Below are 27769 nucleotides of genomic sequence, written 5' to 3'. Positions count from 1 at the left end.
TACTTGCAAAGTCCTAAAATAATGGCTGTTTTTAACTCTGTTTTTCACTAGTTGTATAATCAGTATGGCCCACTAGGATACAAGTAATGTTTCATCCTTTAAATATTCAGATTAATCACTTGCACTCTTCTGTTCATATTAACAGGACTGCTAAGTAAGTAGCTCTTTTCTTTGTGTCTCCTTCCAGCCCCCTTCACGTATTGCTAAACTTTTGAAGTTTACTCATTACAGAGAGGCTAATCTTCCTTTCAAAGTGTAAATGAGGAAAGAGATAAGTATTTTGATTAGTATACAAGCTAATGGTCTCATTTTTAGCTTCGATTGATTTTTGCCACTGCTACATGGTTTCATGGTTTAATCCTGGTCCCAAAGAATCTGATGGATGTATCCTTGCTTTTGATGTGATGACACTGATTCTTGCGGAGACCTTAGTGGTTCTTAATAGGAGAATGATTATCCTTTTCAGTGTTATGCTTATCCAAGGGATATTCACAGGATTTAGTTTCCTTAATTTATACTTACATGCCTCCTGACCCTGACTTCCATGGCAGGTTGAATGTTTGACAAGATTATCTTTAGCCCTTCCCCCACAGTGTACCAAAATCAGCCGTCCTCTCCCGAACATCTTGTCCAGGGATAGCAAACTGGTTGTCTGTAACTCAGATGTAGCTCACAATTACATTTTGTTTGATCCTCATGGTATTTCTCAGCTTTCATCTAAAAATCCCTTTTTTGGGTTGTTTTGTATATGAGGTGAGGTACAGAGTGAAGTTTTTTTTTTCCCCTTCATAAAGTTATACAGTTTTTTTAAAGATTTTATTTGAGAGAGAGAGAGACAGAGATAGAGAGATCATGAGTGGGGAGGAGAGAGAGAAGGAGGCTCCCCGCTGAGCAAGGACCCTGATGCGGAACTCGATCCCAGAACCCTGGGATCATGACCTGAGCTGAAGGCAGATGCTTAACCAACTGAGCCACTCAGGTGCCCTTTACTGCACTTTTTAAATCCAGGTTTTAGCATCAGCTATCAGTTTCTTAAAAAAAAAGAAAAAGTCTGGGATTTTCTCAATCTATAGATTAATTTGTAAAGAATTGCTATTTTAACAATATTGAATGTTATGATCCATGCAGATGAAATATTTCTCCATTTTATAGATAGATGTTCTTTAATTTCTATGCAGTATTTTCTATTTTTTAGTGAGGAAGTCTTATTAAAATTGATTTTTAAATATTTTATTTCTGTTAATACTGTTGTGAATGGAGTAGTTTCTTTTATGTTTGGATTGTTTGTCCCTAGAATATTAAAATGTTATTGATTTTTGTATATTAATCTTACATCCTATGATGTTAATAAACTCATTTATTAGTTCTAGTAATTTCTTTGTAGATTCCTTAGAATTTTCTACAAATAGAATCAAGTCATCTGCAAATAAAGATAGCTTTCTTTCTTATCAATCTATCTGCCTTTTTTCTTACCTTATTGCACTGGCTAGAACTTCTAATACAAAATTGCATAGAAGTGGTGAGTGCAGACATCCTTGCCTTATTCCCAGTCTTAGGGGGAAAACCCTCCATCTTTCACCATTATATATGATATAATAAGCTATAGCATGCCCCCCCACACACATGCCCTTTATCAGCTTGATGAAGTTCCCTCCTAGTTTGTTGAAAGCTTTTATGACAGGTGTTGAATTTTATGGAATGCTGCTTCCTCATTTATTCACATGATTACATAGTTTTGTCTTTTATTAATAAAGTATATTTCATTAATTGGTTTTCAATGCTGAACCATCCTGGGATAAATCCTACATGGTCATGGTATATAATCCTTTTTATATACTGCTGGATTAGGTTTATTAATAATTCGAAAAGGATATTTGCATTGTAGTGGATATTAGTCTGTATTTTCTTTTAAGATTTTAATTATTTATTCATGAGAGACAGAGAGAGAGAGAGAAAGAGAGAGGCAGAGACACAGACAGAGGGAGAAGCAGGCTCCATGCAGGGAACCTGACGTGGGACTTGATCTTGGGTCTCCAGGATCAGGCCCTGGGCTGAATGTGGTGCTAAACCGCTGAGCCACTTGGGCTACCCTGTAATTTTCTTTTAATCTTTGTCCAGTTTTGTCTTGTTTTGGTATTGGACATTATAGGATAAATTGGAAAGTGTCACATCCTCCTCTATATTCTGTAAAAGTTTATGTAGGATTGGTATTATATCTTTGGATGTTTCATAGAATCCCCTAATGAAACCATATGGACATGTGCTTTTCTTTGTGGGAAAAAATTTTATTACTAATTCAACACTTTAATTTGTTCATAGATCTTTTCAGATTTTCTATTTCTTCTTGAGTTAGTTTCAGTAACGTGTCCTTCTATGAATTTGTCCAGTTCATCTAAGTTATATAATCAAAATAAAGTTTTATAGTATTCCCTTATAATTTTTAAAATTTCTCTAGTGTCAGTGATGATGTTGTCTTTTCATTTTTGATATGGGTAATTAGTATCTTCTCTATTTTATTTTGTTTTGTTATGTTTTTGTGAGTTTTAATGTTCCATCAGTCTAGCTTATGGTTTATCAGTAAAATTTTTGGTTATTCATTTCTTCTATTGTTTTTCTGTTTTCTGTTTCATTGAATTTTGCTCTGATCTGCTGTTTGGTTTTGGCTTAATGTGATCTTCTTTGTTGAGTTTCTTAAGGTGGAAGCTTAAAATACCCTTTGAGACCTTTCTTCTTTTCTAATATAGGTGTTTAAATCTGCAAATTTCCCTCTAAGCTCTGCTTTATCTACATTTCATAAATGTTGATTTCTTATAGGTGTTTCTATATTCAGTTCAAAACATTTTCTAATTGCCCTTTCGATTTCTTTGTGATTTAAATCCAAATATTTGGGGATTTCCAGATTTTTTGTTGTTGATTTTTAATTTAATACTGCTGTGATCAGAGAACATATTTTGAATGATTTTTAGTCCTTTCAGATTAATAGATTATTTAGCATATGCTTAGTATGGGAATTTCCATGTGTGCTTGAAAACACTAAATATTTTGATGATGGTAGGTGCTGTGTTTTATAAATGTCAAATTTTAATGGTATTATTCAAATTTTCTCTATATTTGCTGAGTATTTGTCTAGTTTTTTCATGAACTATTGAGAGGGGGAATATTGAAGTCTTCAACTATAATTGTTGAATTATCTAGTTTTCCTTTCAATTCTTTCTTTTTTGTTTTAGTATGTTGGGTGCTGTCTTGTTAAGTGCATATACATTTATAATTATTTAATCTCAGATGTATTGGCCCTTTTATTATTATGAAATGTCTTTTTTGTCATAAATACTATTTTTTTTCTCTTAAATTCCTTTTTGTCTGATACTGATTTAGATACTCCACTGTTTTATGGTTACTATTTGCATGGTATATCTTTTTCTTTTACTTTCAACCTATTTATAGCTTAAATCTGGCTTTTGTAGATGGTGTATAGTTGGACCTTGCTTTTTTTAATCCAGTCTGATAATTTCTTCCTTTTGATGTGTCTTTATTCCATTCACATCCAATGTGTAATAATTGTTATGGTTGGATTTACATCTTCCATTGTGCTATTTGTTTTCTATATGTCTTATATTTTTTGTTGTGTCTCTCTTTTATATCTTTAGTGTTAAATATTTGTTAGGTCCCATTTTAATTCTTCTTTGTTTTTTAACTAAATTTTTAAAAGATATTTTCTTAATGATTTAGGAGTTATAATGCACATTTTACCTTATCACAGTCTACTTCAAGATAGTACTGACTTAATTCTAGTAAAATGTAGTTATTTTGATCCATAATAGCTCAATTTCTTCTCCATCTCTATTATTATTTTCATATATATTACGTGTATCTTTCTGTAATCCCAGCAATGCAATTTCATACAATTTAAGTCCTTTTAAGAAATTAAGAGAAGACAGAAAAGTATGTATTTGTAAAGTCTTTTACTTTTATTTTTACCATTTCCGGTATTCTTCATTTCTTCCTGTCAATTTGAGTATTTTCTAATGTCATTTCCTTTTACCCTGAAGGGCATCATTAAGTATTTCTGCTTGCAACAAACATTCTCAGCTGTTGTTTATTTGGGAATGTCTATCTACCTTTGTTTTTGGAGAATAATGTTTTGGATAGAAAATTTTTGTTAACAGGTTTGTTTCTTTTTTCTTTTAGCACTCTCTGAATATATCATTCCATTGCCTTCTAACCTATTTCTGATAAGAACTCATCATGAATCCTATTGCTCTTTCCTTGTACATGATTAGTCATTTTTCTCCTGCTTTTAATATTTTCTCTTTGTCTTTCAAAAACTTGAGTATGATGTGTCTAGGTATGGATCTCTTTGTGTTTATTCTAGTTGGTATTATTTGAACTTTTGGATCTGTGGGGTAGTGTTTTCCATCCAATTGGATTTTCAACCTTTATTTCTTTGAATATTTTTTCTTTGCCCTTTGTCTTTCTCCTCACCTTCTAGGATTTCTATTACATGTATGTTAAAACCTTTGCTGTCCTACAGATTTGTGAGGTTTGTTCATTTATTTTTTTCTACCTCTTGTTCTCTGTATTTTTCAGTATGGATATTTGTATTGATCTATCTTCACATTCATTGATTCATACTTTGCCCTCCTCAGATCTTCTCTTGGGCCTATGTAAATTTTGGTTATTGTACTTTGAAAGTCTATAATTTAAAAAAAAAAAAAAAAAAAAAGAAAGTCTATAATTTTTATGTTGTAAATAGTTTCTCTTTATGTACTGAAACATTATTATATCATTGCCATTACATTTTCCTTTAATTCTTTAAACATTTCCTTTTATTCTTTGATATATTTATAATAGCTGTTTTAAAGTCTTTTGTCTGCTAAATCCTATATCTTGACCTATTCAGAGACATTTTCTATTGACTGCTTTTTCTTTCATTATGGATTATATAATTTTTTGTCAAAAATCGATTTTTAAAAAATGATATTTTTAGCAGTTCTGGATTCTGATTATTTTTTTATTTCCTGGTTATTTTTATTTATTTTTAATTATGTTTTGGCCTTAATATATGGTCTGTCCCTCATGGTGTCTGGCTGCTGATTTCTCTGCTAGGGATTACTCTGTGTCTGTATAACTTGATGGTTATTCGTTGATTGATCAGAGGTTTAAAGAAATCTGTGCTGATGGAGCTATTAGTGGAGTGAGGGGCACATTCATGTTCAGGCAGTTTTCAAGTCTGTACCAGCTTTAACTTTCTGTAGGGCCCTCTTGGAATAGCTTCCTAGCTAGCCAGGATATGTGAAGAGCTTATTTACATCCTCCTTGATTCTCTCATTTCCATTTTCTGTGTTAAATTTTTTGCTAGGCTACAGTCTGCTGCTCACCCCTACCAAGGCCACAACTTTAGACTAGCAAAGCTGGACACTTTCCCTATTAATTTCCTAGAGTTTGCTTTTTTTATTTACAGCATCATATGTGGAATTTTTTTGGCCTCCTCTGTATATCACGTCAGCCCTCTCTGGCAGCAAAGCTGCTGGTTGTCATGGCCAGCCCCACCTGAGAGAAATACTCCCCTGACTAAGCTATTGAGGGAACAGGAGCAGCACCAAGCAAGACCACCACAGACTCCCACTGTTCTTATACAAAGCTTAGCTGTTTCTCATGAATACATGCTTCTCAATTTATTATTTTGTGATTGCTAGATTTCCAGAGCCATAAAGTTGTTGTTTTTGACAATTTTGTTCAGCTTCTTAGCTGTTTCTTAGAGAAAAGATTTGCTGACTTCTTCATTCCCCCATCACCAGAAGTCCTGTCTCACCTAGCAGCTTTTAAAATGGCAAGTTCACTTGCTGAAGTTCCATTTAACAAGGTACCATTCTATCCTTTGTACCATTTTGGTACAAAATTTAGGTCTCTGGGAATCAGAACAGTCTGTTCACCATGTTATCCAGTCTGCCCACCTTGCTATACAATCTGTCATCTTCATCCTTTTTGATGTAAAGAATTTTACACTTCAACAGTGATCTCTAGTAACTTGTGTATATTATCCTTTTTTGAAAACCACGTAAGTGGCATCTGACACTGTTTGTAATGCTGAATTTAACAGAAGTTTATAGTAAATTATTTTATGATTCTGCTTTATAAATGAAGAAATATAGCGTTGTATTTTGTTTCTTCCATAATACAGAATGTTTAAATGGTTAACATTTGTGCTGCAGTATAGCTTTCTGGCTCATGAAAAATGAAAGCTATCAGCGATCTGGGCAATAAGATTCATCGCCAATAGTCACTAGCAACAGCACACAGCATTTTAATATCAGTGAGGTCCACAGCTAGCAGTAAGAGCTGGTGTAATTGAAAGACGTTTAGGTGCAATCATTCTGCTGTTTGTTCCTTGCCAGGTTCAACATGGGATTGTGTGAGTATTTGAAGAAAACAGCAATTTTTTTATAGCTTTGAAAGATGTAAAAAGGGTAGATAAGTGCTTAAATTTAAGAAACGTGGTAATTTTTAAATCATGTGGCTCTAAAATAAAAAGATATTTTATTTGTCTTGCTTGATTAAAGCTTTAGAAAAGCTACTCCTTGGTTACAAGTGAACCGATAATGCTGGTCTAATGTTGCCGTGGTAACAACTCATGCTGATATAATTGAGAACATCTTATACATCCTGGTTTGAACATTTTCTCCCTGCCATTTTGAGTTTTTCTAGTGGTATATGAAAGAGGCTAGGATAACCAGCTTGAAAGAAATTAAATCTAGTTATAGACATCTTTGGCATTAATCTGATGTTTACTACTGATATCTCATGCTGGGCAGTTATGCTTTGCTTCTAGGGGGTTTTCTTTTTTAAACAAAAGAAAGCTATTTTCATTTTCTGTGTGCTGCATGTTCCAGTGTATGTGTTTACACCATCGGTTCTTCTACCTCTAGAGATTAGCATAACTCCCTTTGCTGTTGGATTGTTGTTTTGAGCAATATGTTTTGGAAAGGTTGGTTTTCATCATGAGTGGTAAGTATGCTCTCTGAGCCTCTGCAGCTATATATATTTATATTTTTTTTTAATATTTAACTATGAGGAAAAAATATTTTCTAAGGGGGAAATTGTAAAGCCAGGGCCACAGTGAATTACATTTTCTGTTGATGCTTTTGCATTTTGGAATTATAGTAATTTGCTTTTAAAATCCATTGAGAACTGTGAACAAGTAAAACAACTATTAATAGTCAATACCAGTAATCAGTTTCTAATTTTCTTTATGGATTGATTTATTGTATTCATTAAATACTGTTGTTACTGTGTCACAAATTAGTGAGTAAAAGACCCACCATGATAAGAGAAGAATTTCTTTTTAGTATCTGATCCTGAAGATCATTGAACTTTCCATTTTATTGGTTTATCATTCTAATATTAATTTTTGTTACCTTTTGGTAATCTTTAAAAAATATTAATCTTGAATAAGATGCTGCCAGAATTTTGTTGATTTATTGGTTGCTTTTAACTATAGTTCACTGAGAAATAAAGATTTAGTAATGAAATAAATATGTGCATTTTGGTTTTGGAGGCTTTGTTAAAATTTTTCAGAGATACTTTTTCGGGGGAAATAATTTGTTACAAAAGTACGTTTGTGATCATTAGTTTCCTTTTTTTGTTTTTGTAATATTACTTTTTTTTAAAACATTTCCATAAATGTTTTTTGAGAAAATATCCTACAGTATATACTGCAGTTTATCATAGGGTAAAAGCTGTTCACTTTAAGCCAAACCTGCAGCTAAAAATAGATATCCTGTTGTTAGAGTGAGAAATATTTGCTTAGAGCATAATTCATTAGCATCTTTTTGCTTAACTAAAAAGAGGATGTTTGTAAGTTAATCTTTGATTCCGGTACATTTTTAGAAGGGCTATATTGTTTTTCTTATAACAGTCTATAATTTACACTTAAGGGATTTGGAATTGGAATCCAGAACCTGAGAGAGTTGGATTTTTCCTATATAATGATAGAATTCAAAATAAATATAAATATACCTTTTCTTCCATAATTGGAGATCACTTCATTGCCAGTAAATATTTTTTTATCCTGCTGCCATAAAATATAAGCCTCTTCAACAGTTAGGTATTTGTTTACAAAATGATATTAGACATTAAAGGACATTTTTATATGCAAGATATTAAGAATTGTTATTGTTATTTTCCTGTTAGTAGATAGATTCTTCTAATCTACTGTTTTAAATTTGGGCTAATATTACAAAATCAACATGTTAACATTCCTTAGGATTTCTATGGATATCAAAATTGAATATACCTGGTTATCATACTTAAAATGTTAGATTTCTTTGACTCTGGCCAATGAGTGTTTTCTCTTTGAAAGTTTGGTTTAAGACAGAATTTTTAGGTTACCACTGTGGCATTCTAGAGGTTTTACAGTTGGATGTATTGGTTTTAGCTAAAGAAAATTGTTGCTGCTTTTCTATTACTTGTTTCCCTTTGAAGAATCTATGGATTATTCCAATAATATTTGATATATTTGACCATATTGGCTTGTCCTTATAGGACTCTTAGTAGACAGAATGTCTACAATGACATTCTGACTTTTTCAATCTTGTCCAATTTCATCTAATTTTACTCCTGTCCTAAGTAATTACAAGCATTAGCCATTTCAAAATATGGGAAATCACAGTGAAGCATAATTTTATTTGTAAAAATAAACAAATGCTGGTCCTTTTTACCTGAGTTTATAGCTATACATGTGGTATTTATATGCATGTGGTATTTTTCTATTTAAAAAGCTACTCTTTCTCCTTCCTGCCTATTAAGTGTCAGGTTTCTCTGAGAATCTATCTTTGGCCCTCTCTTAATGCTATATTCTCTCTAAATGATCTCATCCATGCCCACATCTTCAGTTGTTACCTGAACATTCAACCCAAACGTGAATTTTCTCTTTCCATCCCGAGTCTACTCCTTTTTCATTGATTCTCATTTCTGTTAATGATCCCCGTGCCCATGTGGGAACTTAAAACAGAAACTATGGTAATTCCTAACTTGTTTTTAATCCCACCCCAGGAAGGCACTCTGTCATTAATTTCTATTGATTCAATCAGAAATCACTCAATTTTCTCTAGTCACCCTAACACTTGGAATGCTTAAGATTAGGCATTCTGTATATTCTCAGTCCTCTTCTGGTAATTGCTTCACTAGCTTCTCAGCTTCCACTTTAATATCCCTCCAGACGGACATATAACATGCTGCCATTTTTAAAATCCCAATGTGCATATTTCATAACCCAACATGAAAACTTCCAGCTATTCCTTATTTTCTCTAAGATAATGAAAGTAAGACATGTAGGATCAATGACCTGCCTTTCTGGCTTTACTTATCTACATCTCTCTCATCAAATTTTGATCTGCCCATACTATACTACATATTATTCCTTGCTACTTTTTCATAGTTATATCCTCTATCATAAAAATTATGAAAGCCAGCTATGCTTTTCAGTGCCTTCATCATTGGCTCTATAGAGTTAGGTGATTCTCCTATAGTCCTAAAACAGACTTATAAACTATAACAATTATTTGTAGTATACTGAAATTATGTACTAAGCATGTTGGTTTCCAGTCTCCAAACTTTGAACTCCTTAAGTCACAGGTAGTGCTGAGTTAATCTCTGTGTTTCCAGAAGTGCAAATGTAGTTAAGTTACCCCAGTGTACCAAATGTAGTAATGAATTCATAAATTCTTATAAAATAAATGAATGATTAAAAATTACCCATATTTGAGTACTTTTCTTATCAATGAAAAATATCAGTCATATGTTTTATTTTTTTATTCATATGCTTATCAGAATAGAACTAGCACCCTTATTTGAAAATTCCAGAAGAGAACTCTTATTGGCCTCACTGCAGTGGAGGGCAGATCTCTGAAGAAGGTTAACTTTTATGAATGACACAAAAGTTACAGACTTGAGCAAAAAGCATTTATATCACTGCCCTTTCTAGGTCTCTGTTTTCTAGATTAAAGATATAAGAACACAAAACTGGAAGAAGTGTATCAGTTCTAGAATTAAGAAAGTGTACTTGCCCAGAAATACACAGTATCAGATTGAAGATCAGACACCAAAGTCTGTTTTACTTGAGTAGCTTAGCCTTCATGGAAAATTAATAAATAATACTTTCACCCCCACTAACTTGGAGGGATGGATGAAGTTAGAAGAAAAACTTTGGGGGAGATGAGTAGAAGATCCAACACTAGTGATTACTTTCATTTTAAAACAGTTATGGGACAGCCAAGAATTTGTTAGCCTATTCCAAGCTGAAAATGTGAAAACTTAAAAAAATACAGCAGGGCTCTTCCCTGATGTGGTGGGCATCACCACCAGCAAAAAACCCTATAGTCCTGGCTCCATTCCCATTTCTGAGAGTCTCTGAATTATTTAACTGATAATATGTACTAATCAAAGGGTCTGAGAAGTTGACTCTAACATACCAAAATAGGAGGTGAGAGGATCTATCTTATGTGGGGGCATTTGTAAAGTTTTGAAAGGTTTCTCATTGTTTATAAATGGATAAACAAGAAGAGCAACAACATGGAGTCTATGAATGAGATTATGCATCATTAAAGGATAAATCACAGACTTCAAGAGGAAAAGAGTAGTGAACTTATATTTAGAAAATATGTTGGAGAGAGTTTAAAAGTAAGAAATTACAGTAGTATCTGTGTTGAATTCTTAAAAATTCCAAGTGAACATAAATGTGTGTTCACTTGAAAGATAAGATTTAAAAAAAAAAAGACAAGAAAGTAAGACAAAAAAAGAACTGGCCAACAGGCAAGAAAAAAAAAAAGAAATTATTAGGATTGGTTTTAAGAAAATGAACCTGGCATTTGCAGAACATAAAGCTGCATTAGAAGCAATAAAGAGCAAAATAATCACTGCAGAAAAGCAAATTAATGATGTGGAGAACTCAGTTGATAAAACCTATCAGAATCTAGGGGGAATGGACAGGTTAAAAATTATGAGGTAAAAATATGTTGAGTAGGAAACTCTACACAATTGAATGAATACCATTCCTTCAGAACAGACCATGACTAATAAAATAGTAATAATAAAAAATATGATTCAGGGAAACTTCTTAGTTGGAAAAAAAAAAAAAAAACCTGATCTATAGCTTCAATGAGCTCATTATCTTTTGACAAAGATTAACAGAAACACCAACACCTAAATATATCCTGATAGAAGTTTTGAATTTCAAAGATAGAAAACTCTACAAACTAGTTATCTTTGCATCTTGCAACTTAATACAAAGCTTGTCTTAAAAAGGAAAAATATCCAACATTTTAGATTAGATAGTTTGAAGTTTTCGAAAACAAAAATTAATGATAATACAACAGCATCTAGAAATGTAAATAAAATATAACAAGCATCCCTTTGCATGAATACCTGAATTTACAAGAATATGATAGAAATCCTTAGTGTACAAAAAGTGGAGTGGTAAATTGAAACCATAGTTGTCAAGAGGAGCATATTTTGACTACCCTGAGGAGATTTTCATACCTTGGCTAACCAAGGAGCTTTCATTTTAAATGATCTCACAGAGACAGAAGATAATTTACTCAATCCATGCATCTTGGGATTTTTTAGACTCCTACATGAAGCTAGGATCTTCAAAGGATTGTAACCTCAGTGAAAACATAGAAAATAAACCCTCTCCACTGATACATGGAGAAAATAAGGAAGCTTGTATTTCTTGGCTTAGATTCCTGGGGACATGGGAGGAAGGAGTATGTGTGCATGTGTGTGGGATGCCTCTCCCGAGAGTTTGTAATCAACTGCTTCTCTAGTAAATTTCATGTTTTAATCTCTATTAATTATGTAGCCTAAGAATCACCAATAAAATAAAATACATTATTGTAACAGTCCCAGACTAGTAACATCTGCTGAATGCCAGGCAGAAGCTAATATAAAATATATCCTCAAGTCGAGCCCTGCAGGTTTCTCACAGATAAAGCCCAACTGAACTTTAAATTCACAATCCAGAATCAAACTAGATACACATACACATCTACTACAAACAATATTCAGCAGACACAGTGGGATCATACCCTTCCAAGATGTCAGGGAGTGGAATTGTTACAAACTACCATTTAAAATTAATAATCACATAGAAAAGAAATATAAAATGAGAAAAAAAGAGATTATGCATCTCTAACAAAACCTCAAAACATAGAAAACAAAATTGACCCATTTAGAAAAGGAGAAATTGTAAATATGTAAGATTCATGGATATTTATAGAAAACTCTCACTCACTAGTTGGAGGATATGCAGATATATATAGAACACTTACAAAACTGACTATACAACTAAATATATTCAAAATATTTTAAAGAATTGATATATAGACCATGATCTCTGATCACAAAGCAACTAAATTTAAACAGTAAAAAAGACTTAACAGATTAACAAACACAAATATTACATTTAATGATTTAAAAAATTCAAATAACTCAGGTCACGAATACACTCAAAATATAAAATTAAAATTCATGTGTATGAAACCTTGTGGGGTGCAGCTAAAGTGGATTTAGAGACAAATTTTTAAATGCTTATATCAGGAAAGAAGAAAGACATTAATGATTTAAGTATTCAAGTAAATAAGTTAGAGTAAGCACAACATGGTTCATCCAAAGAAGAAAAAACTAATGAAGATGAGCAAAACTCAGTAAAATAGAAACTTAAAATCCATCAGAACTAAAGGTTCATGGGAAAGACTTAAAAGAACTGATGAGAACTCTACCTATTTAAAATGTAATCATAATTAAAATCTTCATTCAAAACTCAACAGAATTAAGACTGGGCAGTCAAGTTCTAGGATATAGTCAAAGAACAAAAGTGTCAGCCTTGTACAAAATCTTCCAAAGAATTGAAAAAGAGGAGAAACTCTAAAATTTATTTATTGAGTCAAGTATAGCTTTACAATGTATGGGAAAAGAAAATTAATTAGAAACATTTTCTCTGAAGTTAGAAACGGGAAAAGGATGCTCATTGTCTGTTTCTGTACAGTATTGAACTGTTAGTCATAACCTGCAAAATAAGACAAAAAAAATGGAGGGAACAAAATTGTCGTCATTCACAGATGACAGGTGATTTTCTGCAGAGAGAATTCAAGAGAATCTACCAGTGTTATTTTAGAATTAATAAAAGAGTTTGACAGTTAAATAAGATCAATATATAAACATCAACCATACATAAGCAATAAACAAATGGTAATTTTTAAAAAATTCCCCCATTTACAATAGTAACCCAAACTCTAAAGACCAGGAATACAACAGTATAATAAGACTTGTAAGGGAAAAAATTACCATGCAATTTTGAGTCATTTATAGCTGTAAATTTAAAGTTTTTATTTCAAAATCCTACGGGGAATATCTCTAATCAAACATGACTTAGATGGCCTAGAAAATCCACAGCATCCCTAAATCAAGAGCAACTTGGGAGAAGAAGCATGTACATGTCATTAGTTGTGAATGAGTACACTATGTGGATTCATGGTATATCCATCTCTCCAAGGATACTAATTAAATAAATAAATGTGTTTCTGTAATTTGATTATTTAAATATATATATTTCACAAAAAACTTTATTTTTTTAACAGTTTAGTGAAAGTCAGTTATACTGTTCACTTGTAACCAAGACTTTATAAGGAATTAACAATAAAAAAGCATAAGAAAAAAGAAGAGTAAAATAGATATTGCAATAGGAAATATAGTTTTTATTGCTTATTAAATTTCTAAACAGCCATTCATGTTTGACTTTATGCAAGACTAAATGATATCTCAGATAGCAAAATTAGGCATGGTCCCAATCCACTGAAATGCATAAATACAACTGTAGTAATTAAAGTTGTTTTTTATACTCACTATCCTTTTTAAGATTCCAGTGAACTTGCTCTGAGTGATACATGCTTAAGTATGGTGAAGCAAATAAAGTGTCCCTTCAATAAAGTGAACACAACTGGTCTTCACATTAAAGGGAAAGAATATGAGATTTCATTAACACATGTCCAGAACAGGGTTTGGTTGGTTAAAAAATATATATTTCCAGAGAATGTGTTGTAATCCTTATATGTAACACTTTTAAATATGTATGCCCAAGTATTTTTCATTCTATACATAAATATACTAATGAACATATATGAATGGGTTACTTCTTGTGGGTATGCTATGTGTTATTTAATCTATTTAACTTATTTATTCTTTTTGATCAAGCACGCAAATCATCAGAAGCATCTGGTAGGAAACCATTTTTTACAGAATAATTCTGTTGCTTTGTTGCTGTAAATTGGAATTTTATTAGGTATTTTGTGGCAACTAGAATGTTTTATATTTAGTTTACTGAAAATATTTGTAGTACAGTGTATGCGTGTGGGGGTTATTCTTCGAAATAACAATTGAAGAGCTCCAAAGAGGTGGGTGTTTGATATAGGGATGGCATAAGACAGACTATTACACTCAACTAGATTTACACTTTCCAGAGGTTTTGGAAGGTATTGTACTCTTCTATTTTTGTTCATAGAACTTGCTCTTTTCATAGCAAGTTTCCATCCCTCAGTTTCCATCCTGTTCTGTGCTTTCTGATGGATATATACTAAATAACTCTTAAGTAGACTAATGCTGTCATTAAGATAAAGGAGGAGGATGAAAATAATTTAATTGCAAAGAGGCCCATGAATTACAGTCTGTTCCGTGAAAAAAAATTTAACTATTATTACAAAAATATATATTAAGAAACATACCATTGTTTATAGTACCTAATACTTTTTCTTTTCCTAATGGGAAATTTTAGAGGAATAGCCCTCTTCCCTGTTCCCTACGTAGATAGCCATAAAGGTTTAAACCAGGCCTCAAATTCCTCATGGTTAAATGCTCCTTACTCCATCTGGCCCCCTCTTCCTTAGCAAATGATCTTGCCTCCTGTTTCCTGAAGAAATAGAGTCTAGCAATTGTGAATAACTCAGTTTACTCTCATTCCTTCCTACACATTGAAAAGCATCCCCATGGCAAATAGTTACTCTCATGATTGGGAGTACCTATATACACTTCACCCCTCACTGTTGCTACACACTTCTAACCCTATGCTGCAGCTATCCAAGTCAGTTGCCATTGCTGGATAAGCCATGCTGCTTCCTCTATAGCTTTTATACAAGATCATTCCAGCCTAGATCTTCTTCCTTAACTGTTTCTATTGGAGGAACTCTGTCCTTGAAGACTCAGCATAAATGCTGTATCCTCTTATGCCCTACTTTACCTAAGAATTTCCTCTTTTGAGCTCTTGTAGTACCTTATAATTTCCTTAGTTGTAATCTTTGACATGGCATTATAATGGTTCAGCTGTCTCCCCATTAGCTTCTCACTTCTTTAACAGTGAAGATATGTTTATTCCTTGTAGTATTCCCAAAGCCTAGCTCAGTGTCTGGCACCACTAAACAGTGCTATTCAATAAATGTTGAAAGATTGTTAAATTAGCACCAAGAAATTAAATGCCTGACAGACACTAATGTCTTTCAAAAGGGAATTAGAAAGTGTTATAATTACTAGTGTCATTCCTACAGTGGATTTTCAAATAAATAATAGGAGTCCAGGGATGGCATTGCAATAGTTGCAGGATGTGTATTTCAGTATACACTACTTAACATTATTAGCGCTATTGCTATGAGAGTAAGTTTTTGTTAGTTGTTTAGGGAGAATTAGAATGGTATTGATTTTGACACTAAACAAAAATTACTGATAGAATTTCTTAACAATTTAATTTTAAAAAGCCCTCTTTGAATATGTCAAAAAACTGAGTTTCCATATTAATGTTTTCTGTACATAATACTCTGAGAATTGTGTATAGGTGACATCATGCTAATATGTTGTTTTTTGTGAGTGTTATTTAATCATTGTTTAATTTATTTTTTTTGGATACCAGCTTGCTCCTCTTCAGAAGTATCTGGTAGGCAACTACTTTTTAATAAAACAAATGTTACCTTTAAACTTTTTATTTGGTTGTTTGCAAGTTGTTCTGCTCCTCATAAGTTATGTTTTTATAAAGTATACAGTTAATTAAATATTTTAGTTGATAGAGGAAATGGTTTAGTGTTGAGTTGAATGTATAGAAATGTTTTATATGGCAGTTTCTTACGTGATATTTTAGAAACAATAACCATAACACTGTAAAGTAGTGGGAGTTGTATAGGGTAGCAGAAGACAGATTAATACACACCACTTAAATTAGATAATCCAGGTTAATGAATGGGTTTTCTTCAAAGAAAATATACTGTTGTAAATTTTTGAACAATACAGCTAATATTTTCATTGGATATTTACGCTACAAAGTTTATAATCTGTATTGCTCTATTTTCTCTTTATTTTTTCTGACATCCATTAAATAAAGTTGTGTTTTTATTGTAAAAGATATGTTAAAAAGGGAGGTGATATCTTATTACAAAGAAACCGAAGAACTTAACATCAAAGTAGTTGTAATCTGTATAGTAATAGATTTCTAAACTCTTCTTACAACCATGAATGACAACCTCTTTTAAGCATTAGATAATGGCATACTATAACTAATAACATGCTCTTTTTATAATAAGCAGTAATGTAAGTATATTTAACACATTCCAAAAGTGCCTAATAAATATATTTACTAAATGTAATTAGTGAAGCATTCTTATTCATTGTAGGATTATCTGCATAACATGGAGTAAATATATGCCTTACTTGACGTTTTAATGAATTTTCCTAAATGAACTTTGTAATCTAGTTTTTAAGCTGTGTCCTGTGTATCAGTATATTCAAAACTATTTTGAGAGCAATAAGAATTAAATTTTTTATGTACTTGTGGAAACACATAAAAACTGTCACTTCATTTCTTCTTTCTTTATCTCATGAGTGTGGGTAATCATTCAGTCCTATTTGTGGGAATAGATTCCTTTGGTATACTCATTTATTTTGAATGCAATGTGATATCTTTAAAGAATAAGATAGATAAGAAAATAAATTTTTTTTGGAAATATATATAATTGAACTGTATACTCCTAGGGAGAAATTGATTTAATTTTTCATATGTCCTTTTCATTTTCTGTAGTCCATTATTGACCAGTACAGAATAAAATATATTTGCAGAAAAATTCTTCATTGAAATCTTTTCCTAAGGAGAGTTACTAATCACCATTAGGTACTTAGTTACCCATAATCATGTACCTAAGAAGTATTAGAGCCAACATTCTAACTCAGATATGCCAACTTCCAAAACTTACGGTTGTTTCAGGATATCAGAATGGTTCAAATGCTTAAATATAGATATTATGCACATATTAGAGTACAAGAAGAAAACCAGATAATTTGAGAACTTCAGGTATATGCTTTATAGAGAACTCTGGATTGTATGTACTGCAATATTTGAATTTGGCTGTCTTTCTCACTACTCATTTTGTTAATTAGCTGCCAACTCCTTATGTCAGTGGATATCAATTTTTTAAATAACCAGAGAAAAACATTTAGAAAGTAAAATTCACCACCATCTAAAAATAGTAAAAACCAAAGCGAATATAAGTGGTTCTAGATTGCCTATTGTTTTAGAGCTTATTTATAACCCAGCATATTGTAAAATATTTTATTTCTGGTGTTTATACTTATAATGTATATTTGGTTAACTTCTATTTTTACAGAGTTCACTATACTCCTCTTTGCATCTAAATAATGCACATATGAACTAGAGAGTTTATGTGTCTACATATACTTAAGTGACAAAAAATGTTTCAGGAATAGAGTTTGCTTCATGGATCTGTTTAATGACATTATAACTAATACTTATGCTTACTCTAAAAGGGTATCTCTTTATTTGTTGAAATAATTCACAAAATTTAATATCTTTGATTCCTACTACCCATTTCTGATCATTTTCATGTAAGACCTTTTTGAGAACTGTTACTTTCTATAACATTACTTAGCAGTGAACTGGAATATTGATGAGTACAGAGACTATTTCAAAGAATTTCCTGAATATCCTCTTAGTGAATGAAATTAAGTAGTACCTGAAATTTTTCTTCTAGCTCATACACGAAGCAGGGAAAAGGAAATTTTCCTTCAGTGTAGTCTTTGGCAAATACCGACAGTCCTTCCTTTGACCAGTTACTTTTTTCTTTTTTCTTCTTTTTTTTCCAGTAACTTTTTTCTTAACTCCAGATCCACTTAGCAGGAAGTGACAGGAGAAGCTGAAACGGATGTTAGGATTTTTCTTTCTTTCTCTTTCTCTTCCTTGTCTCCAAATTATCTATACTCATGCAGGCATCTGGAGAGTTTATACCACAACTTGATGTGCAAGTTCTATAAATAGAAGATAACCAAAAATACTTTTCAAAAGAAATCAAATGTATATTTTGAGAATTATAAGTTGTTGTTTCTTAAAAGCCACAGTTGCATTTAGCAGGATTATGTTTTTAATTTATTATAGCTGTCATCTGTAAGTCAGTGCTATTGCAAATATGTCTGCTCCATGAAAAGAATAAATAAATAAAATGAAATTAAATACAATCTTCTAAAACCACTCTTCTTCAGTTGTAACTAGTACATTAACTTTTAGAAGTAGGATGACTTCAACCATCATAAACTGAAAATGTAAGACTTTTCCACCCCCAAATCCACCCTCAGGAAGAATTAGTTCATATTTGCATAATTAGGTACAATTATTTGATTCATTGTTTTGGTGGATGAGCTTTTTATACAAAGAGAAGATTCTACTTTTGAAATTTATTTTTCTCAAATTTTCTAAAATAGGTATTTTGAGAGTATTTTACAGCAAAATACATGTGACAGTTTATATGAAGTAGTAAAATAATGTCTTCAGAAATGAACACTCCAGTGTTACTTAAAAACTAGTATCTGCTCTTGGTGCTTGTCATCACCATTTTGAAATCTCAAAACATCGAGAATGCCAACAGCCTTTTTTGGTTAGCAGCAGTGTTTTGGCAAAGGTACTTTACAAAGGTAAAGGATGAAATAATAATGTATATCTTAAAATGCCTGCCTCACTTTAATTACACTACATTGTTAGATGATCTTATCAAAGATTTGTGAGTCCCTCACTTCCACTATTAGCTTTGTCTTTTCTTCTTCATCATCATCATCATCATCATCATCATTTCTGAAGTAAATGCCAGTGTTCCACTCTAAGTTCATTTTGCCAAACTTTGTACTATTTCAACACCACTTAAATTCTATTGTCTTCTTTATTTATAGATTTAGATATCAGAAAAATATTGGGAATTTCCAAACAAAAGAAACACTAAAATAAGTACTTCTTGAAAGACCAGGTTTGCTCTCATACCTGACTGTAGGAACAAGAATACATTATGCTAATGATGCTTATCTCTGGAATCTTTTTCCTATTTGTTTTTAAACTCTAAGTCATTTTGTAAACAGAAGTCAATATGGAAACTTTGTGAAAAGAAAATGAAAAAGGAAAACTTTTGAATGGTTTATCATTTAACAAATCCTAAAACTTCAAACCACAGTTTGCTAATGTACTGTTATTATTGATCACTAGATAAACATCTGTTTTTGAATGCTTTATATTAGTGTTCATTTTAAATTAGGCATTCAGGCATTTAGTTTTGCTCAAATTTAGAATGAGATTTTGTAAGCTGTTTGGATGGGGGTTTTTTTGGTATTTTGTTCTTTTTTTTTTTTTCAGTCTTTGTGGGTATCCTTTATGTGTTGCCTTTGTTTTTTCCTTTTCTTTCTACTCTCGGTAGAGAAAACACAAATCTAATAACATAAATCCTTATACCTGAAAACAGCCTTTTATCAAAGTTAACTCAGTTATATTTGAAATTCCACCAATCAATGAGTTCATCCAGATGTCTTCAGTTCTTATATTTAACAGCTTTGTTAATATCACTGCTGGCTTATTTACAATTAATATTTTGTCCTAGATTGATTTCTAGCTTTATTACATTACTTTCAGATATGTTTTCAGGAACAGTATTTTTATTATTAGATTTGAATTATGAAAGTGATCCCCATATAGAATAGTATTAGAGATCCTTAAAAATTGAAGAAAATATTTGCTTCTTGTTTAGAGGAATTAAATAGTTCTCTAGTTTATCATGGGTATGAATATATGTTTCATGGTAACAATAGTTGACTAAGTTTGTTTTTAAAGTATATTTACATGTAATATAAATATTCTTACAAGATAAAATTTGTTTTTGTTTTTGTTTTAATTATATTTTCAGTGAAAGAGTTTCTAGCCAAAGCCAAAGAAGACTTTCTAAAGAAATGGGAAAATCCTGCTCCGGTAAGGAATATTTAAAATTTTCTACAATTTATAAGTCCTGTTATATAAAATCATGATTCTTGCCCAGGTAATTTACTACTTCAGAAACTGTAAAACAGCATTAAACTTTCAAGTCGCATTTTTTTTTTTAAGATTTTATTTATTTATTCATGAGAATACACAGAGAGGAGAGAGAGAGAGGCAGAGACACAGGCAGAGGGAGAAGCAGGCTCCATGCAGGGAGCCTGACATGGGACTTGATCCTGGGTCTCTAGAATCAGGCCCGGGGCTGTAGGTGGTGCTGAACCACTGAGCCACCAGGGCTGCCCTCAAGTCGCATTTTAAAAAGTAAGCTTAACATAGTAATTTTGCCATAATATTATCATAACATGTTTTATTTTGCTAATAAATTTATGTATGCCAAAATTGGAGAAGGAACTGATTTCCATTACAATATGTGATTATAAATTTTGATACTAATTATAAGCAGCTACAAACTCTTGAAATTTTTAAATGTATAGTAACTTTGATTTGTGCCTTTGATAGCATTTTTTTTTTTTTAATTACAACAGCAGGGATACTATTGTGCAGTTTCAAAATCTTAATGACAAATGCTTGGCTATTGGCAACATAGCAGTACAAAGAGTTCCATTTTCATAAACACTGGATGGGGTAAATTCTATATAACTTAAGTACTTTACATTGTAACTGAGACCTAAAAACTGTGAATAAAAAGAGCCATTTATATTTGCCACAAAAATCTCTTTTCAGAGTTATAATTAATGAACTTTAATACTAGATTAAATTTTGAACACCTATTTTCCTACCACAAAAATTTTTATTTCAAATACCTTTTTCACTAAAAATACTTAATTCTAAACATTATTTTTTATACCACCATTCTTTATGAAGACACTAAGAGTAAAAGCATTACCTATATTTTAAAACATAGTCACTCTCGTGGTCATAAAAAGTTTGACGTTATCTAATATGTAATACTGAGAAAGGTGAGGAAGATGGCACATTTGTATGAAAAGCAATAATTAGCAAAAAGAGATGTTCTGTTTGTTTCCTATTACTTAAATGTGTTTCCATTATTTAGTTGGGAACTATATTAAACATTTCAATTTGTGTTGCTAAAACCAAAAAAAATAAGCATTAATCTATAATATTAATTCAATCAGAATTATAAGGGCTTTTCCTTTCTACATTGATACAGAATCTCATACCAATTTAAAATCGTTAGAAATTTGAAATTAAATTTAATGAAACAAGTTTTTTTTGTAAGTAAAAACTTAGAGCTGCTTGCTGTCTCTGTAATGATTCAGCAAGAAACTATGCTAGGTCTCCAAAGGCAAGCTTTGATTTGTGATAAAGTCCAACTATAGCGAACTGCAGTAACTATCCAGATTTCTTTTACGTGAATCACATTACATCATATTTTTCTCAAGCTAAAAACCATACAGACTGACCCTTGCAAATATTTTTTTCCAAGATTTTCATGAAGATCTTTGTAATGAAAACCTATTAAACAGATGGGTCAGCACTTACTACTTGTGGCTATTTAGCACATAATTTCTTCCTAGTAATTTTCATTTTGTGGCAGCAACAAATTCAATAGATTGATGCCTCCAATTCTTTGCTTCTATGCTATAGTCAAAGCCAAACAAAGATGTTTGCTCTCATAACAAAGCATCTATTGAAGGAGAAAGAGACTGATTATTGTTCTGGGACTCTGACTTTCGGTTATCTTTGTGGGATTGAGGAACTCTTCTTTCCTTATTATTACTGTTTTAGGTAATACCAGGTTATTATAACATTAGAGAAAGAGCCATTAGGATCTTTCATGCTGTTATTATCTAGTCCATATAGCCATTAGGATCTTTCATGCTGTTATTATCTAGTCCATATAAGCTTGTATAAAGATAGAAATGAAGTAAGATAGTGTGCTTCCTTCTGAGGTAACTCCAGTGAATGGACTCCGTCCCTCAGTTTACCTATTCATTAGAATTATTTGTGAGTACACTGAGACTATATGGCTTCCACGATTGTCTTTGTCAGTATAGTGCTGGTCAGTTTGTAATTATTAAAATACAGAACTAATTTATTAAAAGTCTAATACTAGGAATTCATATTGGAATTTATTATGATCTTTAATATTTAAGCTTAGGCTTTTATTTCCTCTCATTACTGTTATACTTTGTTTTGCAATATAATTCTCTTTTCAAATATTAGATCCTTTCTTATTCAAAGGGAAAAATAGAACCAAAAGCCTGAAATCTCAGTAGTTTTTGTATTGCTTTTAAATGGATAGTTTTAAATTAAATTATCTCTTCTGATTATATATAACTAAATCTATTATAGTTATTTATAATCTTTTGATAATTTCTAATTTTAAAGTTCATTTTCTTTTCCATGTATATGTAGAATAATGCCGGGTTGGAGGATTTTGAAAGGAAAAAAACCCTTGGAACAGGTTCATTTGGAAGAGTCATGTTGGTGAAACATAAAGCCACTGAACAGTATTATGCCATGAAGATCTTAGATAAGCAGAAGGTTAGTGTATTTGTCTTTATTTACCTAAAAGGTAAATTCAGTTTTATCAGTTAGATTTTATTAAACAGATGCAATATAATGACTTTCCGTTGATACCTTCAGATAATTATTGCATTTAATTTTCATTCTTATTTATTATGACTATATGAAACATAGTTAATAGTTAAGTATATAGGGATACATTATTTCAATAATTATATAATAGGTGAATGTTTACTATCAAAATATTGAATTGAACATGTAAAGAACAGGCATCTCTAATACATACTGCCTTGTGGAAAATGCAGGGATCTGTTGTACTTGATCTTTAGATTGAAGTAACAGAAACTTAGTGAGATTTTTAATGGCTTATTTTGATTGACAGTAGAAGCCCTTTGTTTAACATGATTGAGTTTGCTGAATTTAAAATGCCAGTCAAGCCAGAGAAAAAGTTGGAATAGTAATACAGTAAAAAATACCAAATGATTATGTTGTACCCTGAACCTAATATAGTGTTAAATGTCAATTATATCTCAGTAAAATGGTTAAATCATTTTGAGAAAACAGTTTTTAAGTTTTTACCACATATTAGAGTATCTAATGAATCAGGATGTCTGAATTATTCATGCTTTAAACTTCTGTTTTTCTGGCAATCACGTACAACTAAGGGAACATAAAAAATGGTAAATCTTGCTATATTATAGATATTATGTTCCCAAGAATGACAGTTTGGCTTACTGGAATGTAGGAAAATGTGGAGTAAATAGTACTGAGCTAGTAGTTAGGGTTACAGATAGTGAGTGGCTAGACTGATGCTGTCTAGTAGAAATATAATGTGAACCACATAAGTAATTTAAAATTTTTAGTAGCCACATTTTAAAAAGTAAAAAGAAATAGATGAAATCAATCTTAATAGGCTGTATTTAGCCCAATATGTCTAAAATATTATCATTGCAACATTTAGTTAATATAAAAATGGAGATATTTTACTTCATACCAAGTCTTCAGTATCTGATGTATGTATTACACTAACAGTACATCTCCATTCAGATTAGCCACATTTCAAGTGTTAAATAACCACATATGGCTAGTAGTTGCCATGTTGAACAGCACAGCATTAGACTGATCTTAAGTTCCACTCCAAACTGCTGTAAAACAAAAAACAAATTTAACCTCCAACATAAAAAGGAGTAATGACTTAAATCTCTCTAAAATTAAATATACCTATACACACATTTTATTGTGCATCTTTGTGTACTGCCCTTTTTTCATAACTTTTTTAACCATGCTTCCTGAAAAAATAGTTTAATCACTCTATTCACCAAGTCACTTCCTCTTAATTCTTTAACCCACAACAATTTAAATGTCTCCTCGTTTATCTCTTGCCTCTTGCTACTCCACTGAAATGGCTCTGCCAAGGGTCACCAATCCAGTGGCCTAATCAACAAAACCAGTGGGTTCTTTTTGCTCATCTTCTATGACATTTTACAGCCTATCCACTCTCCTGACCACTCCCTTAAAACTGTTTTGTCCCTGGACTTCTGTGACCCCTTGTTCTTATAATTATGCTCCTGCCTTTTTGGGCTCTTCTTTTTTATATGCCTTTTCCTATTATTTTTTCCTGTCTACTCTTTAAAGATTGCTAATCTCAATCTCTGGACTATCCCCTCTTCTTGTTTTCATGTTCTACACCTTCTCCCTCTGTACTGTCCAGGCTTCAATTCTTCCTTGAACTCTACACCTTTAATTTGTACAATATGACCACAAAGCTCTGACAGATCGACTAGTTCATGCTCTGATTTTCTAGGTGAGGTCATTGGGTCTCGGAGAGAGTAAGTTACTTATGCACTTATGTTAGTAGCACACAAAATTCTAAATATTTTTATTTAAATCAAATCTTTTTTATTAAACCTGTCATTAAAATATTGTCTGGATAGTCCTAATATTTTGTTATCTTTCTTAAGGAATTAATAGAATATGCTTTAGTCATAAAATATTAAAAGGATTACATAATATGCCATTTTCATGTTTAAAATATTTAGGGAAGAAGCTTTTAGTTCCTTTTTTTTTCTCTCTTGACAAGACAGTGATTTGTTAAGTAAATTACTGAGGTTACTTCATAGATAAATCATGGTAAAAGAGTATTTCCTAGAAGAATAGTTGCAACTCTATGTCATTTCTGCTATGGCAGTGTTCTGAATCTATTCATAATTAGGACAAAGATTTTATATCCTGAATTTTTTCAAATTTATTTATTTGAATTTGCAAAGATAAGTAATGAAATAACACTCCATAATCACCTTATTTTCTGTTAATGAAGTCACAAACCCTTCAATTTTGGCATCTCCTGTCTTAGGGTGTATGGGTTAAGGGGAAGAAAATCAGTGCAGAAATTAAGGAAATCGTATTTCTTCATTCCGTACATTATATCAGGCATTGCTAGGAGCTTTATATTTACTATATCTGAATTTTCACAATTCTGTGTGACATTAATCTCCCTTTTAAGACAATAACCTTTCTATTTAATTAGGTTTTCTAAAATCAAACAGGCTAATAAGATAAACCAAGAATTTGACTAGTTTGGTCTGATTTCTGTGTTTCTACTTCTTGTTAATTTTTCCTTTAAAATGTATTTGTTACCCTTAAGATCCTTTCTACCACCACCTAGTTTGGTCCCTTTAACATTAACTGGGCTTTCACAATAACATCTTAATTTCCACAACCCCAGACTTTTCACCTTCTATATATCACTTTCCTCACTGCCAAAAACGTTTTTCTTACCATATCATATAATTTTATTTACTCACTCAAAAAGCTTCCTAATATTTACTAAATAAAAGCAGAACTCTGCATCTAACTCACAAACTCTTCATAACTTTCTTCCATACTCTGCCATAGTCTTATTTAACTCTGTTCTACATGTCCTCTATTCTCTACTTTTCTGATTGAAACTTGACCCCCAGGAGTATACAGTGCCATGCTGGGTGGCCTGGGGGAGCATGTGATGATATATAGGCCATCTTCCTTATCAGTAACTCAAGTATTTGACTAAAGAAAAAAAAATAGCCAATAAGTATAATCATTTGTAAAATCTTTTAAATATATATATTTAAACTAACAAATATTAAGAAGTAAATGTAAATTTTATATGCATTTTGAAAATAAAATATGGACTAAACCCTTAGGATTACTTGTTATTTTTTCTCTGTCATATAGGGGTATTTCAGTACCAAATCTTGAGAAGCATTATCCTAAGCTATTCTCAGTTGAAACTAGCACCTCAGACTTACCTTTGTGTATTACCCCCCCCTTCAGGTAACGGTTCCAGATATTAATCTTGACTGCAGTATCTCCTCTTTCTTTTCCTAATCTTTGTTATGTATTCATCTGTAAGGCCCAGCTGAACTCTCACCCCTTTACATGGATTATAAAAACAATTGACATTTTTTGAGCTTTTACTGTGTGCCAGGCACTGTGTTAATCACTTCACATGCACTTTGTGACAGTCACTTTTAAAGTAGGTATTATTATCAACATTTTACAGATGAAGAATCTGGAATTAGAAAGATTATGTAAAAAAAAAAAAGTAATAAATAAATAAATAAATAAATAAATAAATAAATAAATAAAAATAAAAATTAAATTAAAAAAAGAAAGATTATGTATCAGGCCTAACTTAAACATTTTCTTGTATAATGTTATAACATTATAACTTTCATTTGGCAATTATTCACATATTAATATTCACACATTCATATACTATACTTCCAAATAGATTCTATGCAGCATTAAGGCAGACATTTCCTTGTCTTTATCTCAATTGCATTATTATGCCTTGTATGTAGTAGTAGCACATTTAAAAGTAAATTAGATTTTAATTAGTTAACTTATTAAACCAACTTAAAAATTAACTAGGCATTGCCAGTTCATATATCATATATATATGTATATATATATATCTCATTTATTTCTGTTTTTAATTGTTATGCCCTACATACACATAGTTGGCTTAGAGCTATAATGCAGAAAGCCTATATATTGCAGTTTTTATTACTTATTTCAAAGGAAACACATTGTCAATGCCTAACTAAAAACTTACTGTATCATAATATACAGAAATAAACAATGTGAAATATCTAGACAATGAAATATTATTTAGCACTCAAAAGAAATGAGCTGTCAATCCATGAAAAGACATGTAGGAACTTTAAATGTATATTACTAAGTGAAAGAAGCCAATCTGAAAAGGCTGAATACTGTATGATTCCAACTTTATGACATTCTAGAAAAGGCAAAACTATGGAGATGGTAAAAAGATCAGTGATTGTCTGGGGTGATAGGGAAGAAGGGATGATTAAATGGAGCACAGAGAAATTTTAGGACAGTGAAAGTACTCTGTATGGTATTAGAACAGTTACACACATGTCATTTTCCATTTGTCCAAACCCACAGAATGTACAACACCAAGAGTAAACCCTGGTATAAACTATGGACTCTGGGTGGTAAAGGTGTGTCAGTATAGGTTCATCACTTGTAACAAATGTACCACTCTGGTGGGGGAGGATATTGATAGTGCGGGTGACTATACATGTGTGGGGACAGGAGTCTCATGGAAAATTTCTGCTCAATTCTACTGTGAACCCGAAACTGCTTAAAAAAAAAAAAAAGATAAATACAAAGCAAGAATAATTATCTAGCTAATGTCACATAATTTATTGTGATAAGTATGGACTAAATAGTTCTGTAACTAGTTAGAAATTGGATGGTAGTGGTCCAACTACCCCTATTACAGATTTTAAAAAACCCTGATATCCTAAGAATTGAAATAACATCTCCAAAGTCATAAAACTACTTGATTAGAAGGCCTAGATTAGAATACAGATATTCTGACTCTCAGTTAAGTATTCTTTGCTCAATATTACTTTTATAATGGAA

General features: G+C 31.6%; 1 protein-coding gene and 1 long non-coding RNA gene across 11 annotated transcripts in view; one reads left to right on the top strand and one right to left on the bottom strand.

Annotated features, from left to right (window-relative positions):
• The window catches only part of PRKACB (protein kinase cAMP-activated catalytic subunit beta), a 113493-nt gene that overhangs the window by 57587 nt on the left and 28137 nt on the right, over positions 1–27769 (top strand). For 2 of the 9 annotated variants that reach the window (XM_025417858.3, XM_025417850.3), the window contains exons 2-3: positions 20259–20320; positions 22727–22855. In XM_025417858.3, the coding sequence (XP_025273643.1) occupies positions 20259–20320; positions 22727–22855 (191 nt within the window). Of the gene's footprint in view, positions 1–6269; positions 6413–6687; positions 7006–14247; positions 14272–15949; positions 15974–20258; positions 20321–22726; positions 22856–27769 lie in introns of those variants that run through there. The other 7 variants (XM_025417851.3, XM_025417852.3, XM_025417853.3 and 4 more) reach the window with 7 other exon arrangements.
• Positions 1–27769, bottom strand: part of LOC112640991 (uncharacterized) — a 65838-nt gene that overhangs the window by 13186 nt on the left and 24883 nt on the right. For both annotated transcript variants that reach the window (XR_004816357.2, XR_004816358.2), the window contains 3 exons: positions 26125–26387; positions 23832–23982; positions 18057–18348 (listed from right to left, as the gene is read on the bottom strand). This is a non-coding gene — a long non-coding RNA (uncharacterized LOC112640991). The remainder of the gene's footprint in view (positions 1–18056; positions 18349–23831; positions 23983–26124; positions 26388–27769) is intronic.

This window comes from Canis lupus, chromosome 6 (assembly GCF_003254725.2).
Source record: "Canis lupus dingo isolate Sandy chromosome 6, ASM325472v2, whole genome shotgun sequence".
Lineage (NCBI taxonomy): Eukaryota > Metazoa > Chordata > Mammalia > Carnivora > Canidae > Canis > Canis lupus.
Note: the sequence above shows the minus strand (reverse complement) of the source record. Positions and strands in the feature narration are given on the sequence as shown.